At 42.9% G+C, this 17,005-nt stretch overlaps 1 protein-coding gene across 1 annotated transcript in view; it reads right to left on the bottom strand.

The window, feature by feature from the left end:
* Positions 1-17,005, bottom strand: part of Ryr3 (ryanodine receptor 3) — a 369,298-nt gene that overhangs the window by 65,768 nt on the left and 286,525 nt on the right. Inside the window, exons 66-68 of the mRNA XM_087910876.1 lie at positions 16,594-16,724; positions 10,689-11,009; positions 7,987-8,227 (exon numbers count right to left, since the gene is read on the bottom strand). Coding sequence (XP_087767002.1) covers positions 7,987-8,227; positions 10,689-11,009; positions 16,594-16,724 — 693 coding nt within the window. The remainder of the gene's footprint in view (positions 1-7,986; positions 8,228-10,688; positions 11,010-16,593; positions 16,725-17,005) is intronic.

Genomic DNA, 17,005 nt, shown 5'->3' with positions numbered 1-17,005 from the left:
GTGCATTTGTACTGTGGCTTAAGTGGGAAGAGGCATGGGTTATATCCTAATCTGCCAAGGAAAGGTACAGCCATGGGGTTGCTCAGTAAGCAAGAGTAGCAAGAACAAGACCTTAGGTAACGTTTCCTGGTGGAAGGAAGTGCATGGATTCTCTTTGCCTTCATGTTGGGATGCTGCTTGAGGTGGGGGAATTTAGCTTTGCTCACTTCTCTTCTGAAATGCAAATCTTTATTCGCTTGTCTCTAGTAAAGCTTTCCTCGATCCAGACTGGTGAGTATGAAGGACATTTCATTAAATGTTATCTTCCAGGCACACAAGCTCTCTGCAATTCTCCCTCAAGTCACACCAAGATGGTATTTGCAGAAGAAAAGATTTTGCCTTCATGTCTAGACTCACTCTGTTCTGAGGGATACTTCTTTCCTTCCTGCCCCACGTTTTTAGAGAATTCAGCATCTAATTCAATACTTAGCCACTCGACCCCTGTGGAGATCATTACTTAACCAGTGGGTTTTTTATTATCTGTACTGGTTGCTGCCAAAAGGCAGCCATGAAATGCCAGGCTTCTGGTAAGAGGAGATTTAGTTGGGAGGTTATGAATTGGGACTTTTCCCTGTAAGATGGTGAGGGAAGTAATCCCAGCAGATGAAACCATGGAGTATATTAGCAGAGAAAACAAGAAGCTCTGAGAATCGAATCTTCACACGCTGAGGGTGGTACCCGAACATCATAGCTGTGACGTCAGGAGATGAGGAGGCTCATTGAGGAGTTGCAGGCAGAGAAGACACACTGAACTCACTCTGGGTAAAGGCTGCTGCTATGCAGCCAGATGTTGGCAGGTACTCAGTCCACATGGACTTACACATAGGTTGGTATAAGGTCATACAGAAGTAGGCTCGTCCTGACAGGCTGGTGAAGGTAAAGTCTCTGGTTTTGACCTTAAAGCCATATTTATAAAGAACCTACACAAATGTCACATTTTTCCAGAAATAGTTACATAACACATCACATCACTACATACTTTTGTGTTCTTTTGTTATCTGGTATCTGCCTTTTTTTGTGCTGGGGGACATATAGCCCCACAGATGTCCAGGGTTAGCCATTTGGCCCATGTTGGGTATCCATCTCACTGCCATGGTGTCTACACATAAACTGATAATCAGACCTTCTGTTCCCAGCAGTGTATACGTGCAGTCCCGTCACTGAGGAGGCTGAGCCAGCCACCAGGAGTGCCATGAGTTTGAGTGACACTGCTGTGTGCTAGACTGGGTTACATAAGCAAGACGTCTAAAGTCCACATGGCCCCCAATCAGGATAGACTAGAATCTCTAGCAACGGCAGGAGGAAGGGGACTCAAACTTACATTTTCAAAATGAAAAGTTCCCAAGTTTTGAAAGACACTGAGGTTGTGCTCCTGGGTTCAGGGTCAGGTTGTCTGAGGTGAGAGCTTCTCTCAGTGTTACTGCGAGACTGCACTCCACACAGGTCCCAGTCTGAGATGGCCACTGCACAAGGCTTACTTCGATAGCTTCAGAGACTTTTTTAACCAAAAACCATACAACCAAGTCTATCTTTATGTTCTACATATTTCTGTTTCCCAGAAAGGAGGCAAGAGACTACTGTCCTTTTTGAGACTTGTTGGGTCTGTTCTGACTCTGTCTCTAGGTGAGGGGAGATGGGCAGCTGTTGCTCCCTCATCTGCTCACGACACACCTGGAGTTCTTTTGTATCCTGTCGGCTTCAGGTTCAGCACTGACCAGTGGAAACTTCTTTGCAGAGGATTTAAACAGCACCCCGCAGGAATGTGGGAAGCACAAAGGCTTAATACAATGAAGAAAAGCAGAGAGGAAGAAAGGGCATGGAGTTTCTTCAACATTTTAGTGTTGCCATATGAAAGATTAGTTTTCTCTGGCTTTACAGAGCAAAGTTAGAGTCCATAGGTAAGAGCTACAAGCTGAGCTCAAGATAGTTCAAAACAGGGGTGGGACTGCGTGCAAAGCCAGGATTGTTTCTGCTCTCCACTTCTTCCCATCACTGGACTAAGCAAACAATACAGACATCGACAGGAGAAGGGAAGAGATGGCTATCCAAGTGGAGAGAACAGGAGGTGACTACAGCATCTCTGCTAACTCCTCCACTCCATCTTTCTGAGTCAGTTGGTTCTTTTGGATGGAGAAAGTACTACTGGAATCTAAAGTCTGTACTCCACTCTACTGAAGACTCCAGGGACAGATTTTGGTGAAGTGGATTTATTCAAGACTGACCCTAAGGAAAAAGGAAACGACTTCCCTCTCTCAAATCTCTATACATAGTGAGACAATGGGCAGAAAAATCCCAGGAAGGGGAAGTCTTTTCTTTTTCCTTCTTGAAAGTCTTCCAATCTCCAAGTTCTGGGCCTGACAAGCATGCACTTGTTCTCAGATAAACCATTTCCCATGGACACAAGGAGAGGAAGGAGCATCCTCTGGGGAAAAGACTGTGGGAGGGGATAAAGGTAACAAAAGATTCATGGAAAGATTAGAAGGCAGGCAAAAATAAACCCCACTTTATGACCTCACAATCCCTACCGTCCTCCAGTATTTGTTTGAATGCATTAATAATAAACTGAGTCACCAATAATGTGTCGGTGTCGAATTAAGGGCAGAAATCAAAGCGCTTCCTCTTGGTATCACCTGACTAAGAGCAAGCCCAGATTTGAATTCTCTAATTCAGTCTCCTGGATCTTCCTTCATCCTGTCTGCCTGTTTTATGAGTCTGAATCTATTCCTGTCTGAAGGCTGTCTTGCGAATCTGTTCCTGGGTCTGTTTGTCCCTAAGTGTCTGTCCCTAACAGAGAGCATTGTTCTCTGTTTTATTGAACCGCAGCAGAAAGTATCACATGGGAAAAGAATGAGGGATCCTTAACACTAATCTTCAACAGAGTTTTATAAATGATTAAGTCACTGATTCTAATTGACCCAGATAACAAACAAACATTATCAAGCAATAGCTGAATGCTTTGTTCAGCATTTGGGGTGGCTATCCATTTTATAAGGCTGCTTTCCACTTGTATCTGCTGTTTTCAGCAAATGATTATCAGAACACATGTTCAAACATATATGCAGAATTCCAGGATCAGGGGCATGAAAGAATATTACGATTACAACTGTGCAGTGATTTAGGCTGTAAGCGTTGATTGCGTGGGAGAGTCAAGGCAAGTAAGGCTGGTTGTTACTTTGCTCACTTAGAGGCAGGTTAAACAAACAGGCTGAGTAGTCTTAAAACAGTAGGAGAACAGTCTTAAGTTTTTTTTTTTAAATTTTTATTTATTGTTTATGTGTACTAGTCACTTGTCTTCATGCACACCAGAAGAGGGAATCAGATCCCATTACATATGGTAATGAGCTACCATGTGGCTGCTGGGAGTTGAACTGAGGGTCTCTGGAAGAGCAGTCTGTGCTCTTAATTACTGAGGCATTTCTCTAGACCCAGTCTTAAGTCTTAAGTGACCTTAAGGTGTAATATTAACTCTGGCTTTGAGGACCATCAAAGGCCTCAGTCTCTTGGAATGTAAGAATTACTTTTATAATAATGCATAGCTATACCCTCCAAAAGAAATCAACTTAATGAGTATATTATTCTGTTTTTTTTTTTTTTTTACTTTTTTGAGGATCTCACTGAAGCCTAGGCAGAAGTCTTAGTATGCCTTTTGCCTCAGCTTCTTAAGTGCTACAATTACAAGTGTGAGCCTCCATGCCCAGCACTCTGCACATATATTTTTGCACTTCACACTTAGCATAGTACAAATGCTATCTGCTTCCACTGCTACGAAGGTCTTTGAAGGGACCGGCACTCGTCTCAGAAGGATGTATTTCTAAGCAGGCTCACATGGCTGTGACGCTCAGGGAAGAACACGTTGAGAAGCGGAGATGAATGAATTAATGATGATCTCAAAGACTCTCTGACATTGCCGCTTTTAGCAACTGTCGAGCACCCTGTAAACAGAACACGCTCTGTCTTGAGTCTTGATCACCGCGGTGACAGACGCAATTCAAAAGCTATTCCAGGAGCAATCTTGCTCCACTTTTATTTTTGTTTTCACCTCAAACGCTGACAAATTTCTTCTCGAAATTGCTAACATAATTACGTTACCGGAAACGACTGAAGTCGAGACTCAAAGAGCAGAGTTCCTTTGTTAAAATGAGTATAACATCCTGTAGCCAGGAAAGGAGATCCACTACTCTAGTCCTGATGCACACGTTAGGCATATGTGTTTATATATATGCATGTGTATGTGTAGAGACACTATGTATGCAGAAGATGTTTTCTTTCAAATCTTGAATGTAAGTATGCTCATTCAAGTCACATTAAGTACAGCTTATATTACAAAGATAAATGCTAAAACAAATGCAGATCTCCTGCCATGGGAGAATGGGAAGCAACTCCGAAGGTCAGTTATGTTCTCTCAGCTGCTTTTGCATCCTTTCTAGCATCCCTAATTATAAATCTTTCAAGTTTAAAATCCAGCTAAAATGGTGAAATACACACTTAGCTTCTCCTTCTCTTCCTGGCAAAGGAGGTCCTGAGCAGTAGGAACAATTTTTGCTCCTCATAACCTTTTGGTCATAGCTAGGAATGTGAATGGCATGAGACTACATTGCTGAGGGGCCAGATAACTTCAGGGTAACACCTGGGTCCAGACAGACTAGAACTTTCTAGTGCTAGGTGAAATCAAATTACAGGGTCAGAATGGTCAGTTGTATTCCTAACCTCTTGGAGTAAGGTGAGAGGATTCATTTCAAATTCAACACCAGTGGCCATTGATCCAACCAGTCAACAACACCTATAAAACTGTTAAAGATCAAGGCTGCTGTTCAGTGGTGGAGCACTTGCCTATCAGGCAAACCGTCCTAGGCCCAACGCCCAGCACCACAAAGCAAAGTAAATAAAGCATAACCAAATACCACCACCAATAAAAGCTCCTGAGTGAGGTTCTGGTGACTACACAAATGTGCTGAGAGGCTGCTACCCCAGGGGAGAGCATGGGAACCCGTGCAGCCCCAGACTCAAGGATTTCTGTTCAAATGGTCCTGAGTTGTATTCTTTCTAACAAATCACTAATCATAAGTACTTTACTGAGTTCTATGGTGGCCCTGAGGATTGGAATACCTTCCAGAAAGACCAAACTGAGAACGGAAGTAGCTAATCTCACAAGCTCTCAGCTGTCCCAGGAAAGGGCATTATCTTTCACGACTGTTTTTCTACCCCGCCCCATCTTTCACTACTGCTGACTTGAGTTAACAGCAAAATCAAATATGCACATTCCTTTTCTTTTTCTGTAAACTAGAGTACTGCCATGGGCCCCAGGGACAGACTGAGAATTTCTCTCCTTGGTTTTGGTCAAAACTGTACTAAACTCATTTCCCCATTAACATGTTTTACTCTTATTATGGGTTCTGACCCAGAGCAAGGTCTTATTCACTATGAATCATGCCAACGAAGGAGTCAAGAAATCCAAGTTTCTATTCTGCACAGCACAGCAGAACTGGGGCTAACCTGGTTACCTCTTTTGACCTTTTTTTTTTTTTTTTGGTATTTTGAGACACGGTTTCACTGTGTAGACCTGGCTATCCCAGAACTCACTCTGAACACCAGGCTGCCTCGAACTCACAGATAACTGCCTGCCTCTGCCTTTCCAGTGCTGGGATTAAAGGTGTGTACTACCTCTACCCAACTTTAGCATAATTTTTATTAAATTTGTTCTTAGGCAATTTCCCACATGTACACAATGCATGCTATCCATTCTTGTCCCCCACTTTCCTATCATATTACTACTCCCTCTCTTTCCAATAATTCTCTCTTTTATGTTATTATCTGTTTTATGACCTACTGATAGGTCATCTTAGTGACCATGGGCTTAGAGTTATGCTTTGGAATCTGGTGGGCTCAGCAGAGGGCACACAACTAAAGACAGTGGTTCCCTCCTCTCCCAGAATATATTAATATCTAATCATTCAGAAGTAAAGGTAGGTCCCTGTGATCTACTCTCTGTTCCTTGATAGACTGCTGAAATATCCAATCTCGTGTGAGTGCAACACACATAACTTCAGTTGTGAGCTGACAGCTGCAATATTTGTTAGCGATTTCCTTTTTAAAATCCTATACAAACACTCTACTCCTGAACTACATGCCCAACCCATGGGTACCCCATAGATGGCTGGTGCTTGGAGATGGGTATTCTTACAGGACTATGCTAACTCTAGGTAGAGTCAGAAATAGTGTACATTGTTGGGTACCCTGTTGATATTGAAGTGCAGGACCAGTGTGGGAAAATGATGTGTATTTGATTGTAGGGAGAAAAGAAACAAAGGTCAAATATTACAGTTTAAAGAATGCATTTGTGTGTCAAACTGATGAGGGTATATTTGTGACAGTTAATTTTGGTGTTAACTTGATTGAGTTAAGAAATACCTAGAGAGGAAGCTGGAGAGATGTCTCAGGGGTTAAGAGACTCTTCCAGAGGACCTGAGTTCAATTCTCAGGACCCACATGACAGTTCATAACTGTCAGTAACTTCAGTCCCAGGTATAAAACACACACATGGTATACAGACACATATGTAGGCAGAACACCTATTCACAAAAAATAAAATAAAGGTTAAAGTCGGGCAGTGGTGGCACACGTTTTTAACTTCAGTATTCTGGAAATTAAGGCAGGTGGATCTATGAGTTTAAGGCCAACCTAGTCTACAGAGTGAGTACCAGGACAGCAAGGCTACACAGAGAAACCCTGTCTCAAATGAACTCCCAAATAAAATAAATAAATGAAAATAAAGGTTAAAAAATATTAAGGAGAAATGTCTATTGCATTAGTGAGACCCAAATTTGAGTGTGTCTATGAAGGCATTTCTAGAGAGAATTATATGAAAGAAGACCCACCTTCAGTGAGACCCAAACTTGAGTGTGTCTATGAAGGCATTTCTAGAGAGGATTATATAAAAGGAGAAGACCCACCCTGAAGGTAGGTGGCACCATCTCCTGAACTGGGGTCCCAGAGTGAATAAAGAAGAGTGAAAAGGGGAAACCAGTGGCTTCCCCTCAGTTATCTGGTCATAGCCTGGAGAAAGGTAATTAATACAGTAAGGGTCTTCGATACTATGTCCCAAGTTTCCCTGAAATGAGCTGTGCTTCTTCTACAAATACCCCACATTCTTTGCAGACATATAGGACTACAGGCCTTCATATATCTCAAATTACTGTTTAACTATCCATTATATCACAATTCAATTTCATATGCCAAATGAACATATTGGGTTTGGATAAAGGATGACTCATACAGAAAATTTCTGGTGTTATAAGAATTAATTTCTTAATTATGACATTTGAGCATTTCAGCTGCTGAATATCCTGAACACACTGTTTCCTAAGGACTTTCACCCATAGTCCCTCTTCCACATCCTCTTGTTCTGTACCTTTATGGTTCTTAGTCTGGTACTTCTTGCAGGTCTTTGCTCAAATGCTGTTTTCTCAGTAAAACCAGTTAAGGAACTGCCGCTCCATTCTACCTGCCTCTTCTAATTCTTTTTACTTTTTTCAAAGGGTTTTACTCTTTTTTCTTTTTCATTTTAATTGTCTATGTCTCTCCTAGAATGTATGCTCCTATGCTAGAGAGTATGTCTCCCCCCTCAAGGCCTTGATCAATGCACGATCAAGGACATCCACTGAATGAGTACAAGAGTGAATAGCAGAAGGGCCAAAATGAGTCAAAGCAATCCTATCCAATCAGCTCCCCGCGCCTCCTACTGGCCCATGAGGATGCCTGTCTCAATTCATACAGAATCACTGGTCAAGGAAATCATTGTACGGAGGCTCTGACTACTAGTGGGGAGACTGGTAGTGGTAGCTGTGGCTTCCCTCATCTCCCCGGCAACAAAATCATCTTTCCATGCTATTTGATTGGCCAAACTAGCCTCAGAAAACAGCAGGCAGTTTCCTGAGACCTCCTTCATACCTGTTGTTGTCCACATAGCGGATCAGCATGGGGTAGAAGGCATAGAGGTCCCTGCAGAGGACCGCAAACTCGTCCAGGATGAGCAGCTCAGCCTCCTGGGTGTCCCCCTTGCCATCCGTCTTCAGCTGCTCCTCCTCCTGCACCGTCTTGACCGCCTTCTTCTTCAGTTTGTCCAGGGTGGGGATGAAGTGACTTCGCAGCAGGTCGGGCCTGGCTTTGCTGATGATCGGCTGCGCATACACTGCGTTTGCAAACAAAGCGCCCCAATCTTATTCCATGTGTTGTGATCATTAATGACAATGAAAGGGAACACTGAGGAATCCATCAACTCAGGATGGTACCTGTGCCTAGCTCTCTCCTTTAATCCTTTCTTAGCACCTCCCTCTTATAAAAGTTCACAGTGGAGGTTGGGCATCTAGACCAGGCACAGGAGAAGGTCCCAACACTACTCAGCTCCTCCAGCCCCACGCCATATGAATTCCTCATGTAAGCATGGCCTATGCCATACCTCTCCTCTCTTCTAACAGACTATCTTGCAGCATCTGACAGTCTGTCCATGGTGGTCTTGTTCTGCCAGCTATATTTTATAACCCTGAAGGAAGCCTTTGGTTCACAGGAAGAGTATTTTACTGACCTGGGAGCAAGCACTGGGGGTGTGATTTCTATTGAGGTGACAGATATGTTAGTTACCCTGACCTGTCATTACACATAGAAGTCATACTGTGCCCAACAAATGTGCATAATTTTTATGTGTTAAAAATAAAAGATACAGGTATGCTTATGTGTGTAGGTACACACATGCTTTCCAATTACAATAGCCCAGTCAACTTCTAAGCCCTCAGCACTGGCATCTTCTTTGGGCTTCAAGGGAGGGAGGCTTCAATGGGCTGGGAAAGACTGGGGCATTGCTGGAAGTAGAGAAGCTGAACAAGAAATCAGCAGGACTGCAGTGTTGGCCTTTTGTAAGAAGAATGATGGAAACCCGCATATCTTACTCCCCCTTTTTATAGCTCATTGACTAGATACTGGTTATGCTGTTACGAATTAAGTCAGCAGAGCTGAATAGTCTGACTTTAAGAGTCAGGGTAATTGCAGAAAAGAAGTGAAATGAAATTACTCCATCCTGACCCATTGACAGTGGACATTTGAATGTCCATTTTGACATTTAAGTTCAATTAAGAACAGTTACATTCCAGGACCCTTTCTTTTTCGTCTCGTTTCCCCCTATGTTTTGTTTTTCTATTAAAAGAGAGATAGCTTCAATCAGATAAGGTGAAGGTAGCCTTTTGATGACAAGAAATCCTGACTTCTCAACACTCTTCCAGGCATAGGATTGCTGCTGGACCTAATTGAGCTTGAGGCTGCTACTTAAAACTTGCAGTAGTCCCCAGGACTTAAGTCGCCACACTGAATGGGATCTGGATTTGTTGCAGGAAGGACAGCTTAAGTTCTGTTCCCATCAGTGCCCCTCAGAGCAGTGACAGGTACTCTTGGGAACAGATGAGAACCCATCAGATCGCCTTATGATTGACAGCCTTTTTAGGGTCACTGGTACTAAGGGGCTGGCTACTCTGCGTAAGTAAGAGTAAGCCCACAGGGTCTGTGCTGTCCAGCTATTAAAACAGTTTGAATTTTAATCTCAGTTCATGTCTGAGACAGAAATAGTAGGAGTACTTCCCACTTGCTTTTCTAGTAATGTGTCTATTCACCTTCTAGGAAAGTCACTATGTGGTGCTGTGCTCTCTGCAGCCTAGCTTTGGCAGGAGGCTGTATGAGGTGGGGGCTGGGACAAACGACTCCATGATCTAAACTGTAGTTGCATTCAAAGCAATGATTTTCCAGTGTTGAGCTTCCCAGACTCCAGTTTGACACACCGGATGCTAAATATTCAAGGTTTCTTGAGTGTGGGAAGTACATTCATTTTCCAAAACTTTTCCTCTTTTGGTTGCTTCAAGAACAGAAAATTGGCTAATAGCATTCATTAAGAGCCTACTGCAAGCCAGAAGTTAAAGAGGGATACAAAGAGAGAGAGAGAAAAAAAAGTCAAGGAAACAAAGTGCTGCTATCTTTAGCTACATTCAAGCCCATCTTAGAAAGCACAATGTTAAATGCAAATGCTGAACGACACTGAGGAACTTGGCACAGCCTGGATGCAAGTGAGTTTTACATACTTACCAATAAATTATAGACAATTAGGAACAGAAGAGCTAATGGGTTTCTTAAGCACCCCAAACAAATAAAGCAATGATCATCACAGGGCAGTGCAGCTGGTCTAAAGGGCTCCTCGAAGATTTGAGGGGCCTGGATTAGGAGGGGAGTAGGGCTGGATTAAAGTATGTCTATTCAGTTCACTGGGTTGTTTTGTTTAAGACCGGGTCTCACTTGGCTCAGGCTGGCCTTGAATTCCTATGTAGCCAAGGCTGGCCTTGAACTTCTGATTGTCTTACCTCTGCCTCCCTTGAGTTCACATTATAGGGCTGTACCAACATACATACACACATTCATACATGCTAGGCAGGTACTCTGCAAACTGTGTTATACCCCCAGCCCCCCCCCCCATTTTCTGCTAAGCAAGTGGGAGGTAGGAGATGAAAAAACAGAGCAGAACTTACTCAAACTCATCATAGAACTAACAAGAGTTCAAAGAGAATCTGGCTGCTTTAACTGCAGGGTCAAAGAATGGAGAGAAAGGGTATGGGTACCTGCGATGCGCTTCATCCAGGAGGCCTCATCAATGCCCAGGTTGTTGTTGATGATTTTCAGGATGTTGCCCAGGATGAGGCTGAGGTGTTCAGATGTGACCTTGGTACAGCAGGGCCCTGTGCTGGGCGGCAGGTTCTCAGGTCCCCGCTCCCACCAGTAAGACAGGTAGTTGCAGAGCATTGGCAAGATCACCTCAATGACATGGGGCATCTCCATGTACCGGGCACCAGACTCGGCCAAGCTATTGATTTCCTTCATCAGGCCTTCCAGCTGGGGGATGTCAGGACACATCTCTTCCACCTTGTCTGGCATCCCCAGAACTGACCAAGAGAGTACGGGAAGAAGGGCACAGTGATTCAAAGGCACAGTGATGGAGCATCCCCCTCTTCTAGTCTTTAGACATAAATTTCCACTGCAGAACCTTAAAGGAATGAATTTGGATCGAAGCAGCCTCAGGACTCAAGTTGTGTGTGTGTACAGACTTGTTTCCTGGGGGCATTGTCTTAAATGTCACGCTGAAGTCAGACACTCATAGCTAAACAAGCACCAAGGAGGCAATGCTGAGGGATAGAGCAAAAGACAACTTTGTAACACAGATTCTTAGTTACTCCCCCCTGGCCTGCCTGTTGGACCTTGGTGTGACCACTGCAGAAAAGGTAGCATCAGGGGTAAAACAACTCCTCAACCTTCGAATTAACGCTTGCTCACCCGGATCATTTCCACACTGCTGCAAAGGGAGAGGCAAACATGCCATCAAACACTCCCGTAGCAGGACTGGAGACTCTAATACTTAGCATCTAGTTGAAAATACACTGAGGAAAAAAAAAATCATGCATTGATTTTCTGCCTTTAGAACAGAAATGATCAATAACCTCAGGCGACTTAATTGACTTTCTGTCAGTCATTCACTTTGTTGTTGAAGAAAGCATATTTACAGGGACTAGCGAGTTAATCCCCTTTTCTCCATTTCGCATGACTGAGGGCAGTTCACTGGATAAGGACAGCCAGGATGAAATGAAACTAGAAATCAACATTATAGCAGAGAGGATTAGGAGATTATTAAAAAAAAAGTAGAAACAACAACAATAAAAGAGGATTATTTGTCCTGTTCCCTTTAAAATAAAGAATACTTTTCCTTGCAAAATAGGGGGAAGATTGTTACAGTGTCTTGAGGCTCTTGACAGAGCCCTGATAACAGACAAACAGACCATTGGTCTAGAAGAGAAGACTCAGGAATAAACTCATGCAGTTTTAGGCACCTACATTTTTACAAAGGTGTCAAAAAACACACTGGAGAAAAGGCAGCCTCTTTAACAAGTGGTGCTGGGGGAAAAGAAAAAAACCCTCATTTTCCACATGTAGAAGAATGAAAGTAAATTTGTAGCTGTGATTTCAATGAGAAATATCCTCCGCAGGCTTATGCATTTGAATACTGGGTCCCTCACTGGGGGGCACTGTTTGGGAAGGTTATGAAACCTTCAGGAGGTGGAGTCTTGCTGGACAAAATACGTCACTGAAGGTGGGATTTGCTGACTCATAGACTCACTCCACTTCCTACTTGTTCTCTCAGCTTCCTTTATGCAAATAAAGTTTGAGCAGCAGCTTTGCACTCCTACTGACAGGCCCTGCTGTCCCTGCTGTTATGGCTCCTAGCCTTCTGCAGCCATAATCACAATAAACAATCTACATGGTGATTTTGGTCATGAGAAGTAACCAATATAAACTCTCTAATCCCTACAGAAAAGTCAATTCACGATGGATTAAAAGCCATAATGCCACCTATAGTCTATTGCAATGCTGGTTGGTGGTAGAGGATGAACCTGTCTTATACTTTGCAGCAGAAAACATGGACAACAAACTGGGACTCCTGGGAGGCCGACACAAACAAGGTAATTTTACATATAAACCTGCAGAGTAAAGAGTTAGATGCTGAGAAGTCAACCCTTTCATTGGGAGCTCCACATACGGAACAATGCCTGGTACAGGAGAATTGTCTGTAATCTGTCAGTCATATTTTAAATAAATGCTGAGTGACCAGGCAGGAAGTATAGGCGGGAAAACCAGACAGGAAGTAGAGGTGATGCAATGAGAATAGGAGAATTCTGGGAAGCAGGAAGCTCCCTCCGCCATTCCTGCCCAGACCACAGAGAAGCAAGATGTAACCTGCCCTGCTGGAAAAGGTACCGAGCCACATGGCTAACACAGACAAGAATTATGGGTTACCGTAAGATGTAAGAATTAGTTAATAAGAAGACTGAACTAATGAGCCAATCAGTTTATAACCTAATGAAGACTCTGTGATTTTCTTAGGGACTTGCCAGTTGTGGGGTACCGGGCGGGACAGAAACCCCAACAAGCTGGCCTTCATGTTACAAATGCCAGCTATTACAGAGGCAACTGACACACTTATTTGTTGTTACGGTTATACATGAGAAAGCTCATGTGTTGTGTTTAAAAGTCACATAGATACTACATTACCATAGATACTTCTTCCTCTCACCTAAGAAGAACACAAGAAGTTGCGTATACAAATAAAGAAAGTCTTCTTTTAACTAATTGCTTTATTTAATTAATCTGGTCATGATGACTTGAGTTACTGGTCTTTCTACTCCCATCTTTGGGATTAACAGTTGGAGTACATTGGAGTCATGAGAATGACCTTTAGAAATTATTTATATGTACAATAATTGGTCCTTGAATGGAACCAACATCTGTGATTCAGAAGATATTTTGTGTTCCAAATGCCACACGATAAACTCAGTGAACTCTGATGAATTAGCTACTCGAAGTCAGCCTCAAATGAGTCCTGTTAGCAGCAGACACAGAGTGTTGGTAAAGTCATTAGAACACACTGCTCTTGTAGTTTCTAGATAATGTTTCTCATGGTGAGATGCAGGACCCCAGGCCCTACTCTAGGCCTACTGAGTTAGAAACACCAGTGACAGTGGTGATCTTCATCACAGTGATTCTGAAGCCACACTCGGTAAGATTCTAAAGTACTCTCACGTTCTCCAAGCAGCCCTTCACCCAAAGAGCACTGCCCCTTTGCAAGACAGGCTGGTGACTGACACTGGAACTGGACCTCTTTTCTCTGTGGATGGCTATTCCAACAGGGTATGGAAGGTAAGCAAGGTGGCTGGGGCAGGATGTTTCTGCCAACCCAATACTCTGATTAATAGGCTATGTTCATGTGACTAAGGATTTCTGCCATTTGGAATGAGTGTCATAAAACACTACTAAACTTTTTCTTAGGCATATCTTAACTTTGGATTAGAAAATGCTACAAGTTCTTAGAGTACTGAGGCTTTTAATATAATTAACTCCACTGGCACAACACCAGTCATCAATTAATAGAGATGTTCAGTTGACAAAAGGTTTGATACCGTAAATCAGTTCATTCACTTTAAAAACATGTCATCATTTATCACCTTCAGCATCCTTTCCTTTCTGTTGTTCCTTAGGCCACCCATTTTGTAATGAATGACATCTACTGTCTTACGGTCCATTAAGCTATCAGTCATTCCCCAGCTAATCCTGTGTATCCCCAAATACATATTGATGCACATATAATTTTTAAAAGAGGCACATGCACACTCAGCATTTACTTTTTGCTTATTTAAGCCAATCGTGAAAAGCAGGGGACTTGTGTGTCGAGTCTCATAATGTTACTGGTGAAAGGTATTAGGTGCAAGGGAACTCTCAATCCCCCTAAAAGGCAATGATGTCCCACAATGACAGTCTGGGCTTAACTCCGGCAGCACATGTTTACACGTAGCATTCCTCAGAAACCTGTGGAGTAGGTTTCTGTCTGCCAGAAACACCCCCTTTCCTTATCTCCGCTGGCCTCTGGTGAATGTGGCATCTGGTTTTCTACTGGTGAATACTAGTGACATAGGTCAAAGCCCATGCTAACCTCCAATCTCCACTGCTATTCTAGTGCAGGAAAATTATTAGTGGCCTTACCTAAACTGTTCTGGGGACCCTTTCTTGGGGCAGGGTGTTCTTAGTATGTGAAATAAAAAGGAGGGAATAAAGCTTCGGTGGTTATGCATTCTGCAGTCTAGGTTAAAAGGACAAAATGTGAAGTGTTGCCTAGAACCTCAGAACAGTTAGATAATAATGCTTGAAAATGAAAGGAATTGTTGTGGAGTGGAGCCATTCATTTGTAGTATATATCCATAATTTAAGAAACTCAAGATGACATGGATTCTAATTTAAAATGGTTTACTGCAATCTTTACATCTCTTAATATTGTTCAGGTCTATAATTTGGCAGTTTGGGCTTCAGATTTCATCAAGACACCATAGTTCTATTGGAACTCAAGATTTATCAGAAGTATCTATGGAAGATTTTTATTCTAGCCTGTTGTCTTGTGACAGGGCAAGACAGTACAGAGCTTCCTCCATCTTGCATTCTTGCTGAGGCCATTTTAGGTTTAACTAGGATCTGATATTCTTGGTGGAGAATCCTATGGAAAATTATTCAACTCTATTGTAGGAACCTGATGTCAAGATGCCACAGCTAACTTATTTTCTACTAAACCGCCTGCTTATGCAAACTTCCTTATCCAGCTTATCACTTATTTTGTCTTCTGTTAAACTGCTTGCTTACACAAAACCTCCCCCTGCATCTTCCAGCAAGATGCCAGGATGTGGTTTTAGCCTTTTATATCCCTTACCTTAAATACTTAGCACTAGACTTAGGTCCTGATTATCTGCGTGTAGTACCAGTCAACTGAAATAAAGACTTTCAATTGTCTGTCTACTGTGTCTGAGTGGTCATCTCTGGTGGGCTCCCCAAAGCAATATTTATCTAGTATCACACTGAACCCAAATAGGATTCTTTTCACTCTCCAGAAGGAGGATTACAACTTGATCTGGATTTTAGTTTTAATGATTATTGGTTGTTTTCTAATAAATCTTTATTTATCATAATAGGCTGTGGGCCATATTTGTCTTACGAACATGAATTACTAGTCTCTGTTATAGAACCTAGTGCATACCAATGCACCTGTTAACAAAGCCTCTCCTTGTAGGACTACAATTCCTTCTGGTACTAATTCAAAGTCTTCTTTTCCTGATGGTAGAGAGTATGTACACAGTATCCTTTGAGGCATAGCCTGATCTTGAAGAGCATACTTAGGTTATTAGTATGCCTTTGCTTTGTTGTGATGCCACTCTGAAAAAAAGGGAAAGACTACTAAAAGGTTGTCATATCCCCAGGAATAAACCAGAAATGGAGACCTGGGGCAGACAGAAGACCACAAGGTCTTGAGATGGCAGGATAGTAGAATCTAACTAGACTGTCTTCTCATTGTATTAAAAAGTTATTAAAAGTCTAATGATCAAAAAAGTCTCATTCAAGCTCATTTCTTCAACAAAACAGAGAATTTTTGCTGAGGAGGGAAGACCTACTCTGAATGTGAGCAGCACGGTTCCACGGGCTGGGATCTCAGAGGGAATAAAAAGGAGAAAGTGAGCTGGACGGTGTGACGCACACCTTTAATCCGAGCACTAGGGAGGTGGAGGCAGGAGGATCTCTGTGAGTTTGAGGTCAGCCTGCACTACAGATGGAGTTCTAGGACAGGCAGGACTACAGAGAGACCCTGTCTGGAAAAGCAACAGAGGACAAAATGCATGAGGAATCGACATCTCTCCTTTTTCTCACTGTAAACACAACATGACTAGCTGCCTCATGCTTTTTCCTCCTGCCTTCTCTGCCTTGAAGGACTGTATTCCTTAAATCCACAAGCCAAAATAAAAATTTCTTTCCTTTTGGCGTTTTATCTGGTGCAAGAAAAATAGTTAATAACACACTGTATAAAACACCACACCGCAGGACTGCTGTTCCACCCCCACCACCTTCCTGGCTAGTCCCTGGTGATCTCCGTGAGAAGATACTTACTAGACCGCTCCCTGGGAGTCTTGGTGTTGAAGACTGAGAGGGGATTATAGCGGTTAAGGTTGGGCTCCAGGAATGCCACTGGGATGGCAGCCGCCAGGGAAGCCAGACATTCTCCAAGAGCGGGACGTTGCCTGGAGACAAAGAAGTCCATTTAGAAGTAATTCCATCTGGATGCTGGTCACACACACCAGTTAGGTCCCTTACCGCACTGGATATCGTGGGGTACAGTAAAGCTGTATGCACTTTTTCTCCCCCATCTTTATCCAGGTATTAAGGATGAGCTCACTATTTTGAACCTAGTTTGTGGCTAGGAGGAAATAATGATATACTGCAGGGGTTGTTATAGGATTGTCATGAAAATATCAGCCTGCTGGAGAAGAAGGTCAGTTGGTCTAGGAACCAAGAGTCAATG

The sequence above is a fragment of the Myodes glareolus genome, chromosome 10 (assembly GCF_982192425.1).
Source record: "Myodes glareolus chromosome 10, mMyoGla1.1, whole genome shotgun sequence".
Taxonomy (NCBI): Eukaryota; Metazoa; Chordata; class Mammalia; order Rodentia; family Cricetidae; genus Myodes; species Myodes glareolus.
This window is presented reverse-complemented; position numbering and strand designations above follow the sequence as displayed.